Below are 16,904 nucleotides of genomic sequence, written 5' to 3'. Positions count from 1 at the left end.
GTTATCTATTTTTTTTTTTTTTGTTTTATTTATAAAAGCTTATTCTTTTAATATTTGAACATCAGTATAATTTGTTAAGAGTAACTAGAGTTTCATTTAAATTTAATTTTATATAAAAAAATCATGTATTAATACTCTACATACTAGAATGTATATATAAATATTTGTTAAGGTTAAATACATTAAAATTATTACACATATAAAAAAAAAACAAAAAAGTCAACAGTTAGAAACTTGGAAAACTACTAAAAAATATTTTATTTTCTCTTGGAAGAGTTTATCAAATATTTACAGCAATGCGTCAACAGATGTTTTTCAGTAGGTGAATTGTTGTTTTGTACTGTGACTCCAACTTCTCTGGTGTAAATATCAAGACCATACTGACCTTCTTCTGGGAATCTGAAATAGAATTTAAAGCTTTAATTTGGATTTATAATATAATAAATTAAGTTTATATTACGTTATAACAAAAGTAACGATGTCATCAGATGTATTTGTATGTGCAACATATTTAGATAATTTCTTTTCCTCGATTCCATTTTTGTGTAGAGTTGCCATAAAATCAGTCAATGGTCGAGACATACGGAATTGTAACTCCAAACTCCGTCCAGCAAAAATAAGTGGTTCCTAGGTGGATATAAAAACATCAAGAATTAAATAGGGACAATTTTTTTTTTAAAGTAATTCAAAAATTCATTACAAAAGAGCTGAGGTGTTCTTCCGAAAAACAAAAGATAGCTAGGTCCTATAATAAATATTTTTAACATGACATGTTGTGAATGATTTTCGAAAATTTATTGAGGAATTAATGATAAAGTTGTTAAGTTTAGGGGAGAGTGGGGCAGTTTTGAACACGGGGTACATTTGAACACTGCATATAAAATTTTAGTATATCAATCTTTTTTAGAAGTATTTCGATATTTGAACCCGTCAACACGATATACATAAATGTCAATGACTTTCCATCGTTATCTCCAACGGCGGATCCAGGGGGGGGGGGGGGCACGGGGGCACGTGCCCCCCCCCCCCCCAGAACTGGTTCATACTTTAAGCAAATCAAATTAATAGAGTTGTTAAATTATATGAATAATTGCAGAAAGTACTTGAGTGAAACTCTTGTCTATTTTTGGCTGGAAATGCGAATTTTATTGTTTGTTGCATCCCTTTACCACCTCACAAATAAATAAACGAATAACTAAACACGAATTTTTTTTTCAATTTTCTAAGTGTTTTTTTTTTACTTCAAAGTGATTTTGGTGAAAAATTTTAATACCTATGGACATCAACAACCAAGGTATGAATGGTATTCTAAAAAAAAAATAATTGTATATAAGACTGGGCCAAAAAAAAAAAATATTTTTTTTTTTGAAAGTTACTTCGAAAATCTTGTTCAGGATGATGAAAAAAAAATTTGGTGAAAATTTGAGCCGTTAAAAAAAATTTTAAGAGGTCTATCATCGGTGTTTTTTTATTTTTATACATGATATGATGTTTTACAACAGAACTGCTAGACGATCAAAGTAAAATAAATTTCTGTTCATTTTTTCTTATATAAAATTAAATTTCCTACAAAAAAGATCTAATTGAAAATTTTCGTCAGACGAGCCGTATTCGAGTAATTAAGCTTTTTAAATCGAAGTGTTTTTTTTCAATTTGACTGTTTCACTTTGGAATTTTGTGATGAGCAAATAAGTGAATAGAAAAATAAAACCACGACAGATTCTTATAGGAAATTTAATTCTCTACAAAAAAGGTCTCATAGTAATTTTCCCTAAATTGAGTTCTAAAGAAGTTATTCACGATTTAAATCGAGAAAAAAATTAAAAAATCAATTTTCAATTTCAAAATTTTCTAATTCACTGAAAATTCAATATTTTCAAATTAGCAAGATGTTTTCTTGTAGGGACTTAAACGTTCTATAAAAAGTTCCCTGGCAGCAAATTAATTGCTTTAACCGTTAAAAAGATTGTAGGATTACTTACGAGTCATCATACTCCTAAACAGGAAAGCTCGAACATATTTGAGTTGTGTTGATTCTGTTTGTTCGAGATCGTTTTTTTTTCGAGTAAGCACTCGATGTTCGTAAACAATACTCGACTCGTTTGGTTCTCTGATGGCGACATGGCGACAAGGCGACATGGCGACAAGGCGACATGGCGACAAGGTGACATGGCTACATGGCGACAAGGCGACATGGCGACAAGGCGACATGGCGACATGGCGACATGGCGACATGGCGACATGGCGACAAGGTGACAAGGCGACATGGCGAGAAGGCGACATGACGACATGGCGACATGGCGACAAGGCGACATGGCGACAAGGCGACATGGCGACAAGGCGACATGGCGACAAGGCGACATGGCGACAAAGCGACAAGGCGACAGGGCGACATGGCGACAAGGCGACATGGCGACAAGGCGACATGGTGACATGGCGACAAGGCGACATGGCGACAAGGCGACATGGCGACAAGGCGACATGGCGACAAGGCGACAAGGCGACATGGCGACAAGGCGACATTGCGACAAGGCGACATTGCGACAAGGCGACAAGGCGACATGGCGACAAGGCGACATGGCGACAAGGCGACATGGTGACAAGGCGACAAGGTGACATGGCGACAAGGCGACATGGCGACAAGGCAACAAGGCGACATGGCGACAAGGCGACATGCCGACAAGGCGACATGGCGACAAGGCGACATGGCGACAAGGCAACATGGTGACATGGCGACAAGGCGACATGGCGACAAGGCGACATGGCGACAAGGCGACATGGCGACATGGCGACAAGGCGAAATTGCGACAAGGCGACATGGCGAGTTGTTAAAATATATGAATAATGACAAAAAGAACTTGAGTGAAACTCTTGTCTATTTCTGACTGGATATGCGAATTTTATTGTTTGTTGCATCGCTTTTCCATGAAAATCTCCACCCCACAAATAAATAAACGACTATTTGTTGGGTAAACACGAATTTTTTTCCATTTAAAGTGAATTTTCTAAGTGTTTTTTTTTTTAACTTTCAAGTGATTTTGGTGAAAAATTTTGATATGGACATCGACAATCAAGGTATGAATGGTATTCTAAAAAAAATTTTATTGTATATGCAACTCTATTTTTTGTATATTATTTAACTGCTGGATATGTAGAACAAACTTGCATTTCAGAAGTTTGCCCAAGTTTGCACCCCGAAAATAAAGACCCCTTAAAAAAAAACTCCTCAAAAGCGACCCTAACTTATAGATTTTTATAAATATTATTTTATTGAAAAAGTTTCTCCAGGGATACCTTTAAAAATATGTAAAAAAAATAGTATTCCAAATTTCAAAAGAATCGGTGGAGTAGTTTTGAAGTTATGGGAGGGGCACCGGCTTTGAAAACATTAGTTAGTTAGGGAGAACGATTTGAAGTTTTTAACTGCACTAAAACGTTCGTAAGCGAAGTATTAAAATACTCATAACTTGGTTAATTTGGCTCAAAAGACAGTTTGAACACAATATTCTTGAGATATAAACAAATTTTAATGCAAATAAAAAAAAAAACTGTGTTTCCCGGGAAAAAGTATGTTTCAGTTTTTTTGTTATTCTTCGGAACTTTAATATTTATTAGAATGAAGTGTTTAGTATTTGACTAAAAACTACTAGGTCATTAAATAATGATTAAATAATGGTATAAATATGTCCATAATATTGCAAAATTTTATACAAAATCAATTAAAAAACGTACACATTTTTTTCAAAATTTTTTCTTTAAAACTTAATTTCTCAAAAAATAAAAAAAAGAATAGAAAACTACTTTAATATGGCACAGGATTGTACGTGCATTTTATGATTTTTATATTTTTTTTTTCTCCCGTCTAATCGGTAGGTAAGTGGGTAAGCACTTAAGTGGGTTTTACTGTAACAAGAAAATGAAATATTTTTCCTTCCAAATAACTTTTTTGTCATTTGGTGCCTACATATTTGATGTGGGAAATGTGCCAAAATATTTTTGGCCAGGTTTTAGACCAAAATACCGCACTGTGCGTCGTAAAAATTCGCTGCTTGTCAGTCAGTCGTATGATACTTCACTTTATTTCTAACTGTTCTGGCTGATTTTGCCAATCCGTCCCTTGTGCCCCCCCCCCCCCCCCAGAAAAAAATCCTGGATCCGCCACTGGTTATCTCGGCTGACTTTCAGATTTATAGGTGGAAGGTGATTTTTATAGTGGTTTTGCATTATTTCAGTTTTTTAGTTGTAAGAGTTTAAAAAAAAATTGGTACGTGATTTCAAAACGCAATATAATTTTTTTAATGGTTAATGAATTTTAAACTAATTGACGGTGAATTTTTGAATGAATATATTAATGTTAAATATTTATTCAACATTTTATGTCGTTGACACAGTTGGGGCAGTTTTGAACAAGTATGGTGGGCACTTTTGAACATGTTCAAAACCGCCCGAGTAGTTTGTATCAGACGTTTTATTTAATAAATCTTAATGTTCTTATAAAAAAAAATAATGAAACTAGCATTTGTGAGCAAAATTAAAGAAAAAATGGGAATATGTACAACATAATTGAGGATTTTAAAAAAATGCCTGAATTCTTCAAGTTCTGCTAGACTGTTCTCGATGAGAACTCTATTATATACCGCTTAAGCGTTATAGAAATTAAAGTGAAGCTACCTACACCAATTAATGCTCCTGGTACATGAAGAACATCCGCTTTGTTAACATTTGGATTTAATGTCTAGAAATATATCTATATATATTAGGGTGGACCAAAAAAAAATCATTTTTTCATTATTTTAACTTGCTCTACCGATAACTTGTTTTCTCGACACAAAATAATGCTACCCTAATTTTTCCAGAATTTTTCGACGATGTTTAGGGGTTGCGCGCACCCCTTTTATAAAAAAAATAAGCTCTTTTAGTTTTTAATTTTTTTAAAGCTTAAATAATTTTTTAATCAAAAAGCTGTTTGAGTAAAAAGTATTGAGTTTCAATAGATCTACTTATGTACTTCAATTTTTCTTTTTTCAAAAAAAAATATTTTTGACTGATTCCCAGGCGTTAGAAGTCGAAATTACTGATAAATGCTGGGAAAAAAGCCTTAAAACTATGTTTTAATCTTTTTTAAAACGGTTAAAATTATTTTTATCGTATTCCTCATCAAATTTACTATAAAAACAGTGCTTTTATATTGCTCAATTCTTCTTAAATTGATAAAAGTAAAATAATTTTTAAAAAAGATCGTACCAAAACAAGTGAAGGAAAATTGGGGGAGGGTACTATATCTTGGGCGCCGAGATTTGATAACGGTATTTTGTAGAGGAGTTAAATACGATCATTTTTTACTATGGGAGAGGTGGTCTATCTGGCTCCGTTTAGGCGGGAATGGCAATTTTCTAAAAAATGACTTTAAATAATAAAAAAAATATTAAAAAACAATGGCAACACTTACAGTTATGAATGATACCTCTTTCAAAAGCTAAAACTGTACATTTTATTCTAATTTTGAAGTGTAGTTATTTCAATCAATTGTTTTTGAAATAATCGATTTAAAAGTAAAAAATTGTAAAAAAAAGTTTAAAAAAACACATTAAATACTATTTTTGTCAAGATTGTGGATTACAATACAAAAAATGGCTGATAAAATAAAGTGTCACAATTGATTCCTTATCAAATACTGAAGTCCATATGTTTGAATGCTTCCTAGTTTTTGAGAAAATTGAAAAATAAAAAAAATTATTTTCTCAGACCAACTCGAGATCGTACTTCTGGTTCCACGAAATTTTATTTTGAAAACTATCCATATATTTTAATGATGTTGTTGATTCAGCGCCTTATAATATTGAATATTGGATATGTTTTTTGATGGTGGCAAAAATATCGAAAACAGCCATAAAAATTATAATCTGATAAAAAATAATTGTTTTTATTTTTCAATTTTCTGGTTTTCAGTATTTGATAAGAATTTTATTGATTAATTTCATATTTAAAATGACAGTCTTGGCAAAAATAGTATTTAATGTGTTTTTTAAAAACTTTTTCCCCCAAATTTTAACTTTGAAGTTGATTATTTCGAGAAAAATTAATTGAAATAATTTGATTTAAAAACTAGAATTAAGTGTACAATTCTGGCTTTTCAGAAAGATATCAATTATAACTGTAAGTATTGCCGTTGATTTTTAATAATTTTTTTAGTATTTTACGTCATATTTTAGAAAATTGCCTTTCCCCCCTCCCGTAGTAAAAAATAATTGTATTGAACTCCTCTACAAAATACCGTTATCATTCTTGTGGCCTAAGTTATCGTACTCGTGCCGAGCCTCATTATCGTTTTATGTAAAAATTTGAATCATCAAAATAAAAAATTGCAAAAAAACAGCTTAAAAGTGAAAAAATTATCACGAAACTATTTTCATTGAAAATATCATAAAATTTTACTTCAAAAACAGTTTTGAAAAAAAAAATTAAAAAAATGGGTTTTTTAGAAAAAAAATAAAATGTGTTTTTCACCTTTTTTGTAATAGATCAGCTTAAAATGGACTAATTTCATTTTTAATAACGGGTTTGGAAAGGTCTAAATATCACCCTACAAATGCAAAAAAACATTCATTCAATTATGTATAAAGTCGCAAGAAATATGCAAAAAAGTAATTTAAGATCATGTTTTTTTTTTACTCTCAAAAATTGAGTGACTTAGGGAATTAATTCATTCTACTCACTTGCTAATTTTTTTGGGGGATTATTTATATACAGAAGTTCATATTTTGAGCTTAGGAACCGGTAAAAAATAACACAAAAAGATTTTATGACATAAGTATTTTTCGTATATTCTTTTCACATGGAATTACTCATAAGCGACATGTGCGACAAGTGCGACATGTATGTACGATAAATGCAACATGTGCGAAAAGTGCGACATTTGCGACAAGTGTGATCATTGCGATAAATGCAACATGTGCCACATATGCGATATGTGCGACAAGTTGTCATATCGCAATGTCGCTATTTCGCCATGTCACTATGTCGCCATGTTGCTATGTCGCCATGTTGCTATGTCGCCATGTTGCTATGTCACCATGTTGCTATGTAGCCATGTTGCTATGTCGCCCTGTTGCCAGTCATGATGTTGCCATGTCGGCATATTGGCATATGTATTTAGGTCAAACTGCGACGCACGACTTATAGAGAAAAACACTAAACGACCTTTATCAGCTTGTTGTTCGAGTCAGCAAGTTGTGAACCTGGGTGTTTTCTTGGACTTTCTGATTGAGGTCGAGATTCACGTCGAGTTAAAAACTGTTAAGTTCTCTATCGAAGTAGTTCGAGTTACATCAAATAAAATTAGATAGATTAGATAAAAAAAAATGTTGAAGCACCCTTCATTCATAAAATCCATTCTTTTTAAAACCATATTCAATATAGAGTAGAGTCGATTATTGTCTGACTTAAATTTGTTTTGCATCTGAATACTCGTAACAACTTACTTGATGTGTAATTGGAATCAATCCAAAAAGTCTTGTTGCTTTAGTTGGACCCCATTCACCGCTGGCACAATCTGGCAATGGAACCATTACGGTCTGTAACTCCTCACAGCAAATCTTAAAAAATAAAACAAAAATAATAAAAAATGTGCAAACAATATCATTTTTTTCATTGAAAAAATAAAAACAACTCACTTTAAATTTGCAAACTGATTTAAACTTCATTGGTTCACCGGTTAGATACTCCTGCGGTGTTACAGCATTGGCAAATATATCCAAAAGAAATGCACCCGAGCATGGCGCATGAACTCGGAATGCAACAATATTTCCAATCACTGACTGCATTACAAAACGTTTCAATGACACACCATCATAGGAATCCTCTTCGCTGTCATAGAATTTCAGATTATAATGGAAAATCAGGCAACTTTGCATATCGGCTGGCATTGCTATTCGGACTGTTGCAGCACCTGTTAAAGAAATGTTGTATTTTTTTTTTCTTACACAAAGGAAACTTAAGTATTTTGTGGTTTTCTTTCTCACCTGTATCATCAGTGAATACCACTGCTCCATAACCTTCATCGGCAAAGTGTAGTCCGTATCGGAAGAAGAGTGATCGAACAAATGGTAGATTTTCGAATTCCCTTAGAGTTATTGGTCGCTTAAGGAGCTGCCAATCTTCTTGAAGAGGATAGAACTCGTAGATGAACTCACGAGGATCCGTGAGGAAATAATGGTCGTCATATTCATATCTGTGAAACAATACAATACATAAGATAGTAATGACTAGTTTAGGAAACCAAATTTACCGCAGGCTATCATTCTTTCCTCGTCCTGTTTTTGGAGCTTCCTTAGCATTCACAAGATGCCTAGCTCCCCAGTTACATTGTACAAATCGCCATGCTCCAGCAACGTATACAGCATTCCAAGAGTTTCTGAACCGTGAGTCCTGGAATTTGACACCAGGCTGGTAGCCAGCGCTCTTAGAGTAACCTTTAATTACCACACAGTGCAGACCGGCATAACTGCAAAGTCGTTTGAAAAGAACGTGATAACTCTCAGTCCCATATTTAATGCCCCGTAGTAAGCCCATTGGAGTGTCACCCCTCAAGTCGTCATCAAAGTGCATCGCGTTCAGATTTTTAACTGTAATCCATCGGAAGATTGTACGAGCCTTTTCAATATCAGTGGTACAACGACCAACCAATTGACGCACCAGGTCTGTGAAAGTCTTTTGATCTTCTTGGGCCACCTTTAAAATCAAATTCATTTAACATGGATTCCTTAGAATATACAAATAAACTACTTACCGATATAGCAATACGATCGACATCCTCAAACTCAATCGGATCGGTATAGATTTGAAATTTACTGACCGCTGGCGGTGCCGGAATCGGAGCTATATTAGGATACTCTATCGCAATGGCACCCTCATTGAAATCATCATCCAAAAAGATGCTCTCATTTTGCATGTATTCACTCCGACGGGCACTGATTAGTTCTAACATTTCACTAGATTGCCGGTCGACAAGCGCCGCAGTTTCGTAACGTTCATGTTCAAGCATTTTCCGAGTGATACTTTCTTTCTTTTTACTACGACGAAGTGTCATATTCTTTTCCAGATCGTCTTTCTGTTGTTGGTGACGCAGAGTCAAGACACTTTGTTCGTCACGATTTCGTCTCGAAGTGGCTAATTCTTTTTCGAATTTATGAGTTAGACGCTGCAATTCACGTTCCCATTCATCTTGGAATTCACTTTGGATTTTACGGTCTTCCTCTTCACGTTTTCGAGCAAATTTACGGTAAAGGTCATCTTCTTCTTTGCGATGTTTCATTTCAAGATGAGCTTGTTCCTCGCGAGCCTGGAAAAATATAAAAATAATAGTTTATTGGTTTTGTGCATCGAGATGTTCGTATATCACTCTTTAAATAACCAATGATACAATTTATATAAATGCTACTAAAAGATCATCTAGTTTCATTATCTGTCCAGAACCAATTCATACATTGTTATGTTTGAATTTAATTGGTCACTGTGGCGTATGCGTAATATTTTCTTCTATTGATTAAACTGAAGAGATAGAATTTTGTTTTATGCTAATCTATTTTAAACTAATAGAGTCCAGTTTTCAGTATTAGTTAGTCCTGCAAATAAATTCAGCTCTAATTAATTCAATAAAGAAATTTTAAGAAGAAAATGGATGAGGAAATAACTAAAAACCTGGAGCGTTGCGGGGATAGAAAAAAATCATACTTTATAATTTTTCGAGCAGAAGCATTTCCTATATTGTATGCATATCACCCAAAGTTATAATCCCAAGCGTATATAACAGTTATCCAGAAAATGTCTTGGTATGGAAATGGCATGTGCAAGATGAGAAACTGTGACATCTATTACTTAAAGTGTCAGAATCGACAGAAACAACGGTTGATTAGGTGGGATGTTGTGTAAGTGGAAGACTTAGACAAGAAATCATATGCTTTTAAAACAATAAGCGAGTGACATCTTGCATTGGGGCAACATTTACATATGTCCATGCTCCAACATTGGAGAAAGATATAAACAAGGAAACATTATACGAACTTCTCGAGAAGATATAACGATAAATGACTCAAGTACAATGTTTTATTATTATTCTTCACAATTTTAACGTCAATATCGAAAAGGAGGACATCTTTGGTAAAACGGTCGAAAACCGTTGCCTACACTCTGGCAATAGACTCAAGCCTATTATAACAGTCGGTCATAATGTCATCATCTCAAGCACTCAATTTCCACATCTCAATATTCACAATAGCTTGTGGCGGTCTCTAGATCAACCAAACTATTAACGTCAACCAAATTATTAACGTCGTGATAGACATGAAGCATTTTTCGGATATTCTGGATGTCCGAACGTTCCAAAGAGCCAATATTCACTACGATCACTAACTTTTTTTGCTTAAGTCCGGATACGGATCAAACTCAGCTTCCTTATTTTCACATAAAATATCTTTTGCACATGAATCAGCAGTAACACAAGAGATATAAATTACGAACCTATTCGCGTATTGTTGGCTACCCAAGCTATTGCTGAGGTTCTTATTCCATCAAATGTATAAAATTAAATAGGTTTTTTTAAATGCTAAATACAAATCAACATTGCATATTTGTATTTCAAAACGGCAAAAGTTTCAAAAAAAATTTAAAAAAATTAAAATTTTTGATTTATACACAAATTTTTGAATGCAATATTTGAAAAGAATTAAAAACCAATAAAACTGCATTTAAAATTATGTGATAGGTGAAAGCAAAAACTACGAAAACAGCTAATAATTTCAAAAACCGAAATAAAATATAAAAAAAATTTTTAACGGGAAATTTTGAATGTAATCTTTTAAAGGAACTATTTTCCAACCAGAATCAACAAACATTTTAAAAATAGATGATTTAACTCGAGAGAACAAAAATTTTATGTATGAGTTAAAAATTTCCCATACAAATTTGTATGGGGAAAGTATGACCTTAGAGGCACGGGTTAATGACCCCCAAAAAATTTGTTTTTGCTAAATTCCCCGTATTTAGGCCCTAAACTTTCGATCTGGGGGGTGTCACCCCCGAAAACATCACTTTGGGAAATAACAGACACCCTAATGCCTACAGAACCTGAGCAACCATCCAAACCCAATAATAGAAAGAGTAATAAACCAGCCAAGACATCCTAACCAGCGGTACCTAGAAGCTAAGGAACTTTTGGATGAGGATTTGATATCAACCAACGACGAAGAGAACATCCCCTTCTTCGATCCTGGATCAGCTCACTATCGTACCTAATCCAACCTTCACAATGACAACCGGACTTGAACAACCTGAGTTAAGAAGCTGCCAGCAGAATTAATATTTAAAACAAACACAATTACAATTAACTGTAAATTTAGCTTAGAAAAAAAAAAAAAACAATGTAAAAATGTTAGGCCCCTTTTTGTGCAAGCATAATACTAATATAATCAATGTAAATTTTTAGATAACTAGCTTTAAGCAAATTGTATATATATAATAACTGTTCAATAAAAATATCGTTAAATCGTTAAAAATCCCGAAGAACTAAGAAAGTTCCGTAAAACATCTTAACCATCCAATTGGACATTGGACAGAAAGCTGAAAACTTAGTGGCTAAGGGGGCAGGTGGTGTGCACAAGTTAAGAACAATCCCAACCAACTCGATGGGTGCAACTGGGCACAGCTGGTTATATGTATGAAAGAGCTGGCTGGAGATCTTGTTGGTTGGGGCCAAGATTTATCCTGAACTGTTAGCGCTACCTTAAGATAAGAAGACTTTTGACTTTCCACTTTCCTTTTAAATATGGCTAGCCTTTGTAAACTTTATTCGTATCGTTTAGATCGCTTCCAAGAATTTGTTTTATACAAGGTAAATGGAAGTAGGGGTGATTTGTCTGAAATCACTTTCTAAATCTTTGTCTCGGTTATAAGAGCGGGCTCTATCGAAATTGCTGAAAATTTTTTCGACTCTTTACAGTCGCTAAACCAACTATAATAAATGTATGTAACTTAAACGTTGAATGTTAATATGAAAAAGAACATTAAGTGCCGATTTGTTCACAGTCGATTATCTTTTAATCAAGGATTATTCCATACAAAAATCCTTGATTAAAAGATAATCGATTGTCAACAAACCGGCCCTAAATCCGATTAAACTGTGTGACTCAGAGTGTAGATCAAAATGAGAACAAAATGACAATACAAATATTCTATTCAGCAAACCGATTAATATGCAGTCATCTAAAATAGTGAAGTCATCACAACAACATCAACAACAGAACCAATATAACAAGTGATCTACTCTTTCTTCTAAAAATGCCATCTTTGTTTTTCGTATTCTAAATTCTGGTGGAGAAATAGAAAAAAATAAACAAATCAACAATCAAATCTAAGCTCATCTCATCTTTCCTCCTTGAAAAGTTGCCATGCATGTCTGGCCAGTGTTCTATCTATTGGAACGAGTTCTACCAGATTCAGTGCATAAACACATAAAACACAAACAAACACAGAACCATGCCACGTTTAAAAGAAACGCGATTGCGAATCAAAGAGAATATACGCGCGCGTCTACAAAGATTCTGCAATGTGCGCGCGCGCAAGACCCACTGGCCTGGTCATACATCATTTCCTGTGTGTGTTAAAGTCTCTACGGATGTCGCTGTGCCTGGTGTATATATATCATCGTTCTTCACTATTTATTTACTTGGACACCAAAGAGCTTGAAGTACTTTCACTTTACGCACAGTTTCAAAATATACCAGCATCAGTAGCTCAAGCGATAGCTGGGTTGGTAGAAAAAAAAAAGTTCTCAATGGACTTAAGAATTGTCATCTAGCAGACTTGCAATGGGTCTAAAACGATGGTGGACGAATATGATGACGAATGACGTCTATAAATAATGATTCGCTATTCATCAAGATCAAGAATCAATCAACTTGTTTCGAATTGCTATTCACTGCGTGTATAGTTAAACCTACCTCTACCAGGTCTGGGAAGAGAGATAAGCTGTTTGTGATGATCATCAATCATAGGCTGGTTTGATAGTGACTGATGATGTGTTGTTAGTTGTAGTTGGTTATCTTTCGAACAGGTTTATTTCAGTGTTAAAGTTCTAAATATGTTAAATAGAAATTTGAAATGGTAAATCTATTAAATAGTAAAAAAAAAACGCTTTTATTTTGCGTTCTGTTAATATGTATGATCGCCAAAACTAAATTTTTCAAATAAAAATGAGAGAGAATAACAGAACACTAGTTCCTACATTTAAATCGAATGTAATGTCATCAAAGTTATTGAACACCAATTATTAGCTGCGTTCCTTTTGGGAGCATTTATCTAGTGCTTAGTATTAAAGTATTAGTACTTAAAGTTGCTATTAAGAAGGTACTATCACTATTGAAAAAGTAGTTAAAAGCAGCTTTAAGTCCTAAGGAGTAGATCAATGCCCTCATAGGAACGCAGCTATTCTCGTAGATCGTTTTTAAGTTGAAATTGATTTTGAAATGATTAAATGATTAGCTACGTCCTTGGCTAACCTGTCTCAAGAGATGTGATAGAAGCCCTCTGATATCTTCTGACATAAAAAAGGTGTCCTTACAACTTATAAGTCCACTTGAATGTTATTTAAGTAATCACTCTATCACTCTATTTTTGTGTCGACTGAAAACTAATTTTCAGTTTGTTTTTTTCTTTCAATATTTTTTTTTACTGAAATTTAAAAATTTTGGTGAAAGTGAGTGGGCCAATTTAAATTCCTTAAAATTTCAAAACTAAACGAAAAACTGTTTCGAAAACTCTTTGTTGGAAAGATACCTACATATGCACCTGTCCAGAGATTACAAACATAGCGACGGGAGGAACAAAATTCTGTCAACAGGAATGGCTCAAAATCTGGGATTTAAGAATTTATAGCAAAAAAAAGTAAGTCATATTTTATTTTATTAAAGTTTAATACCAGATATTTTTAATTTTTTAAAAATTGATTTCAAACTACCAAAGAAAATAATATGTAGGTACATATGTACATATTTACATAATATGTACATTAGGGCGGTCGTTATTTAGGTTTTTTTTTTGGGAATCAAATTCCTAAGTAGAAAAACTGTTTCTAAATAATAAAAAAAAATATCCCCTAATTTTTTCAGATTTTTATTTTGACGCTAGATGGCGCCCCAAGAGGGTTAAAGTTTTTTCTCATTTAAAATAGGTATATGTTGACTTATTAGGCCATTTTTTAAATATAACCTACATGTAAAAATTTTTGATGAGGTTCTATTCTATATTAAACACCCTTTTCAAAAAGCTATAAACCATTTAGGGTTTAGTAAGTACATGTATGTCTTTTTGGGTTTTATGCAATGAGCCCTCAATTGTTTTTGTAACCATCATATCATCATTTTATAGATGATTAAAATTGCTATAATTCATTCTTGAAGAATTTTCCACACAAATCAAAAGTTCATCAGATATTTGAAAAAATGTCATTTTGCCCCAACCTTGCGAGACAAACCCGGACTTTGACCGACTATAAAATTGAATTAAATAAACTCACGGAATTCATTCGTATATCATTTTTTAGATAATTTTACTGTGAATAAGTCTGTCTTGGTCAGTTTTGTTTAAAAACGGAGCTATTAAATAAAAACGGAACCAAATTCTTTCCCAAGATGGCGGCTGCTCCCGACGCGTCGTCCTATCATCCCAACAAATTGACTTTTATGATTAGGACATACACCCGAACACATTCCAATAAAAAAAATTTTGTCTCGCGAAAAATGCGATTTCATGTATTGACTAATTTGCCTGGGCTAATATTAATGTAATAAAAAAGTTTTTGCATACAATATTCATTGAAATTAAACTCTCTTAAACTTTTTTTTTAAACTTTAGAATGAAGCACAGTACACATAATAAGGTAATATATTCCGAACGTTGTCAAAATTTGTTTGTCAAAAATGGGCACCAATATGTCAAATCGGCCTTTGATTTTTATATTTTAATCGCAGTAAACAGGAAATATTTTTTTGTTTTAATTTATAAAATGTCATTTAAAATAATTATAAATTGAAAAATAACAAATTTTCCTGGTGCTTCTTCGCGGAAAATAGTCGATAATTGTTAAAAATTAGTGTTGTGCGTGGTTCTTCGGTTTTTGTGCGTTTTTCGTCGGTATTTTAAAGGCTTGTCCACACCGGAGGGTATGCGGTAGCGGTACGGGTAGAGGTAACGGTACTTGTATGAAAAAAATTCCAAACTGACATATCAACGTTCAGATGTGGAATTTTGTTCATACAAATATCGTTACCGCTACCCGTACCGCTACCGCATACCCTCCGGTGTGGCCAAAACTTAAAACAAATAAAGGCTTGGCCACACCGGAGGGTATGCGGTAGCGGTACGGGTAGCGGTAACGATATTTGTATGAAAAAAATTCAACATCTGAACGTTGATATGTCAGTTTGGAATTTTGTTCATACAAGTACCGTTACCTCTACCCGTACCGCTACCGCATACCCTCCGGTGTGGCCAAGCCTTAAGAATTCGATAGCTGACGTTGGTCGCCAAATTGTCATTTTTTGACAATTTGGCGACCAATGTCAGTTCGGAATATATTACCTTTTTATGTGTACTGTGAGAATGAAGAAAGAAACTCTGGAGATATAGAACTACTGAACTGTGAAAAAAATTTTCAAAAAAAAAAAAAAAAAATTAAAGTATTTTCACAACTTAACACATTTGAAAATTCATATCCAATTGAAATACCAAATTCAACGATGATAACATTAATTTTTTTGAACAAAAACACAAAAGCCATATTTTTATGTCTGCTTTGTTACCTAATCTTTTACCGGGGGGACCTAATAGTGTAGGTGTCAAAACAACAGCTTAACAGCTGTTTAAGATCTAGGAAATATTGTATTAATGCCGTTTGATACGAATAACAATGAACAAAAGTACATATAATAAACATAGAGTATCTCAACTCAACCTACACTTTTGGATATTATATCAACTTGAACTTGACATTGTTTGGGTAGTAGTTTTGACCGCTTTAGAGATTTAACTGATAAATGTAATATATATTATATTTGCGTTACTAATTGAATTTGGAGCACATTGAAATATATCGATTTTAACTCTAATTTGGCATCTTTATTAATTTAGTTGCAATATATATCCGTTATGGTATTGATTTCGTGTAGGTGTTAATGAGGAAAACGATGACATGTCCGGAACTTAAAATTAAGGAAACAAGATCAATTTACTTGATTAGATAATGTACATCAAGTTTGGCATTTAAAATAAGACTTATTGATACAATTTGGTTTTGTTTTTTTTTTTTTTTTTTTTTAAGAAGAATAAAAACATATATTTTTTTTTGAATTTCCAAGAGCAGTTAATTTGTTGGTTGAGTAATATGCAAATTTTGTTTTGTTTTCAACTGTTAAAAACTAGTTTTCTCGTACAATATTCCTTTTTACTTTTCGAAGCGAGATAATAAAAGATATATTTCTGAAAAATGATTACATAATGTGCATATTCGAGAATCCTATTAATGATATTGAGATTCTTAAAACGCAACAAAAAAAAATTTTTTTCTTGAGACAGAATAAGAATATTGATTTTTTGCAAAAATACTTTTGGCCAACAAGAATTTTAAAATACCCACATAATTTGGAACTACGGTCCTTTTTCACGTAGTCAGAATTTCAAAATTCATTCTGACAATTTAAATTATTAAAAAAGAATCCACGCACAAACTTTTTAGGCCCCAACTTTTGTAAAATATGAATTGCTTAACGATATTCTTCATTAAGCTTACAAAACAAAAGAGCTGTTGTACAAACTTTTTTTTTTAATAATATCTTATGAAACATGCAATATAT

The 16,904-nt window shown here is 33.1% G+C and overlaps 1 protein-coding gene across 2 annotated transcripts in view; it reads right to left on the bottom strand.

The window, feature by feature from the left end:
- Positions 1-6: 6 nt before the first annotated feature.
- LOC129917870 (hillarin) overlaps positions 7-16,904 on the bottom strand; it is a 55,362-nt gene continuing 38,464 nt past the window's right edge. For both annotated transcript variants that reach the window (XM_055998065.1, XM_055998073.1), the window contains 7 exons: positions 8,789-9,340; positions 8,288-8,730; positions 8,022-8,230; positions 7,674-7,948; positions 7,482-7,595; positions 461-627; positions 7-399 (listed from right to left, as the gene is read on the bottom strand). In XM_055998065.1, coding sequence (XP_055854040.1) covers positions 258-399; positions 461-627; positions 7,482-7,595; positions 7,674-7,948; positions 8,022-8,230; positions 8,288-8,730; positions 8,789-9,340 — 1,902 coding nt within the window. In that variant the 3' untranslated portion in view covers positions 7-257. The remainder of the gene's footprint in view (positions 400-460; positions 628-7,481; positions 7,596-7,673; positions 7,949-8,021; positions 8,231-8,287; positions 8,731-8,788; positions 9,341-16,904) is intronic.

This window comes from Episyrphus balteatus, chromosome 1 (assembly GCF_945859705.1).
Source record: "Episyrphus balteatus chromosome 1, idEpiBalt1.1, whole genome shotgun sequence".
NCBI classification, from domain to species: Eukaryota; Metazoa; Arthropoda; class Insecta; order Diptera; family Syrphidae; genus Episyrphus; species Episyrphus balteatus.
The sequence above is the reverse complement of the archived record's forward strand: the minus strand, read 5'-3'. Positions and strand labels throughout refer to the sequence as shown.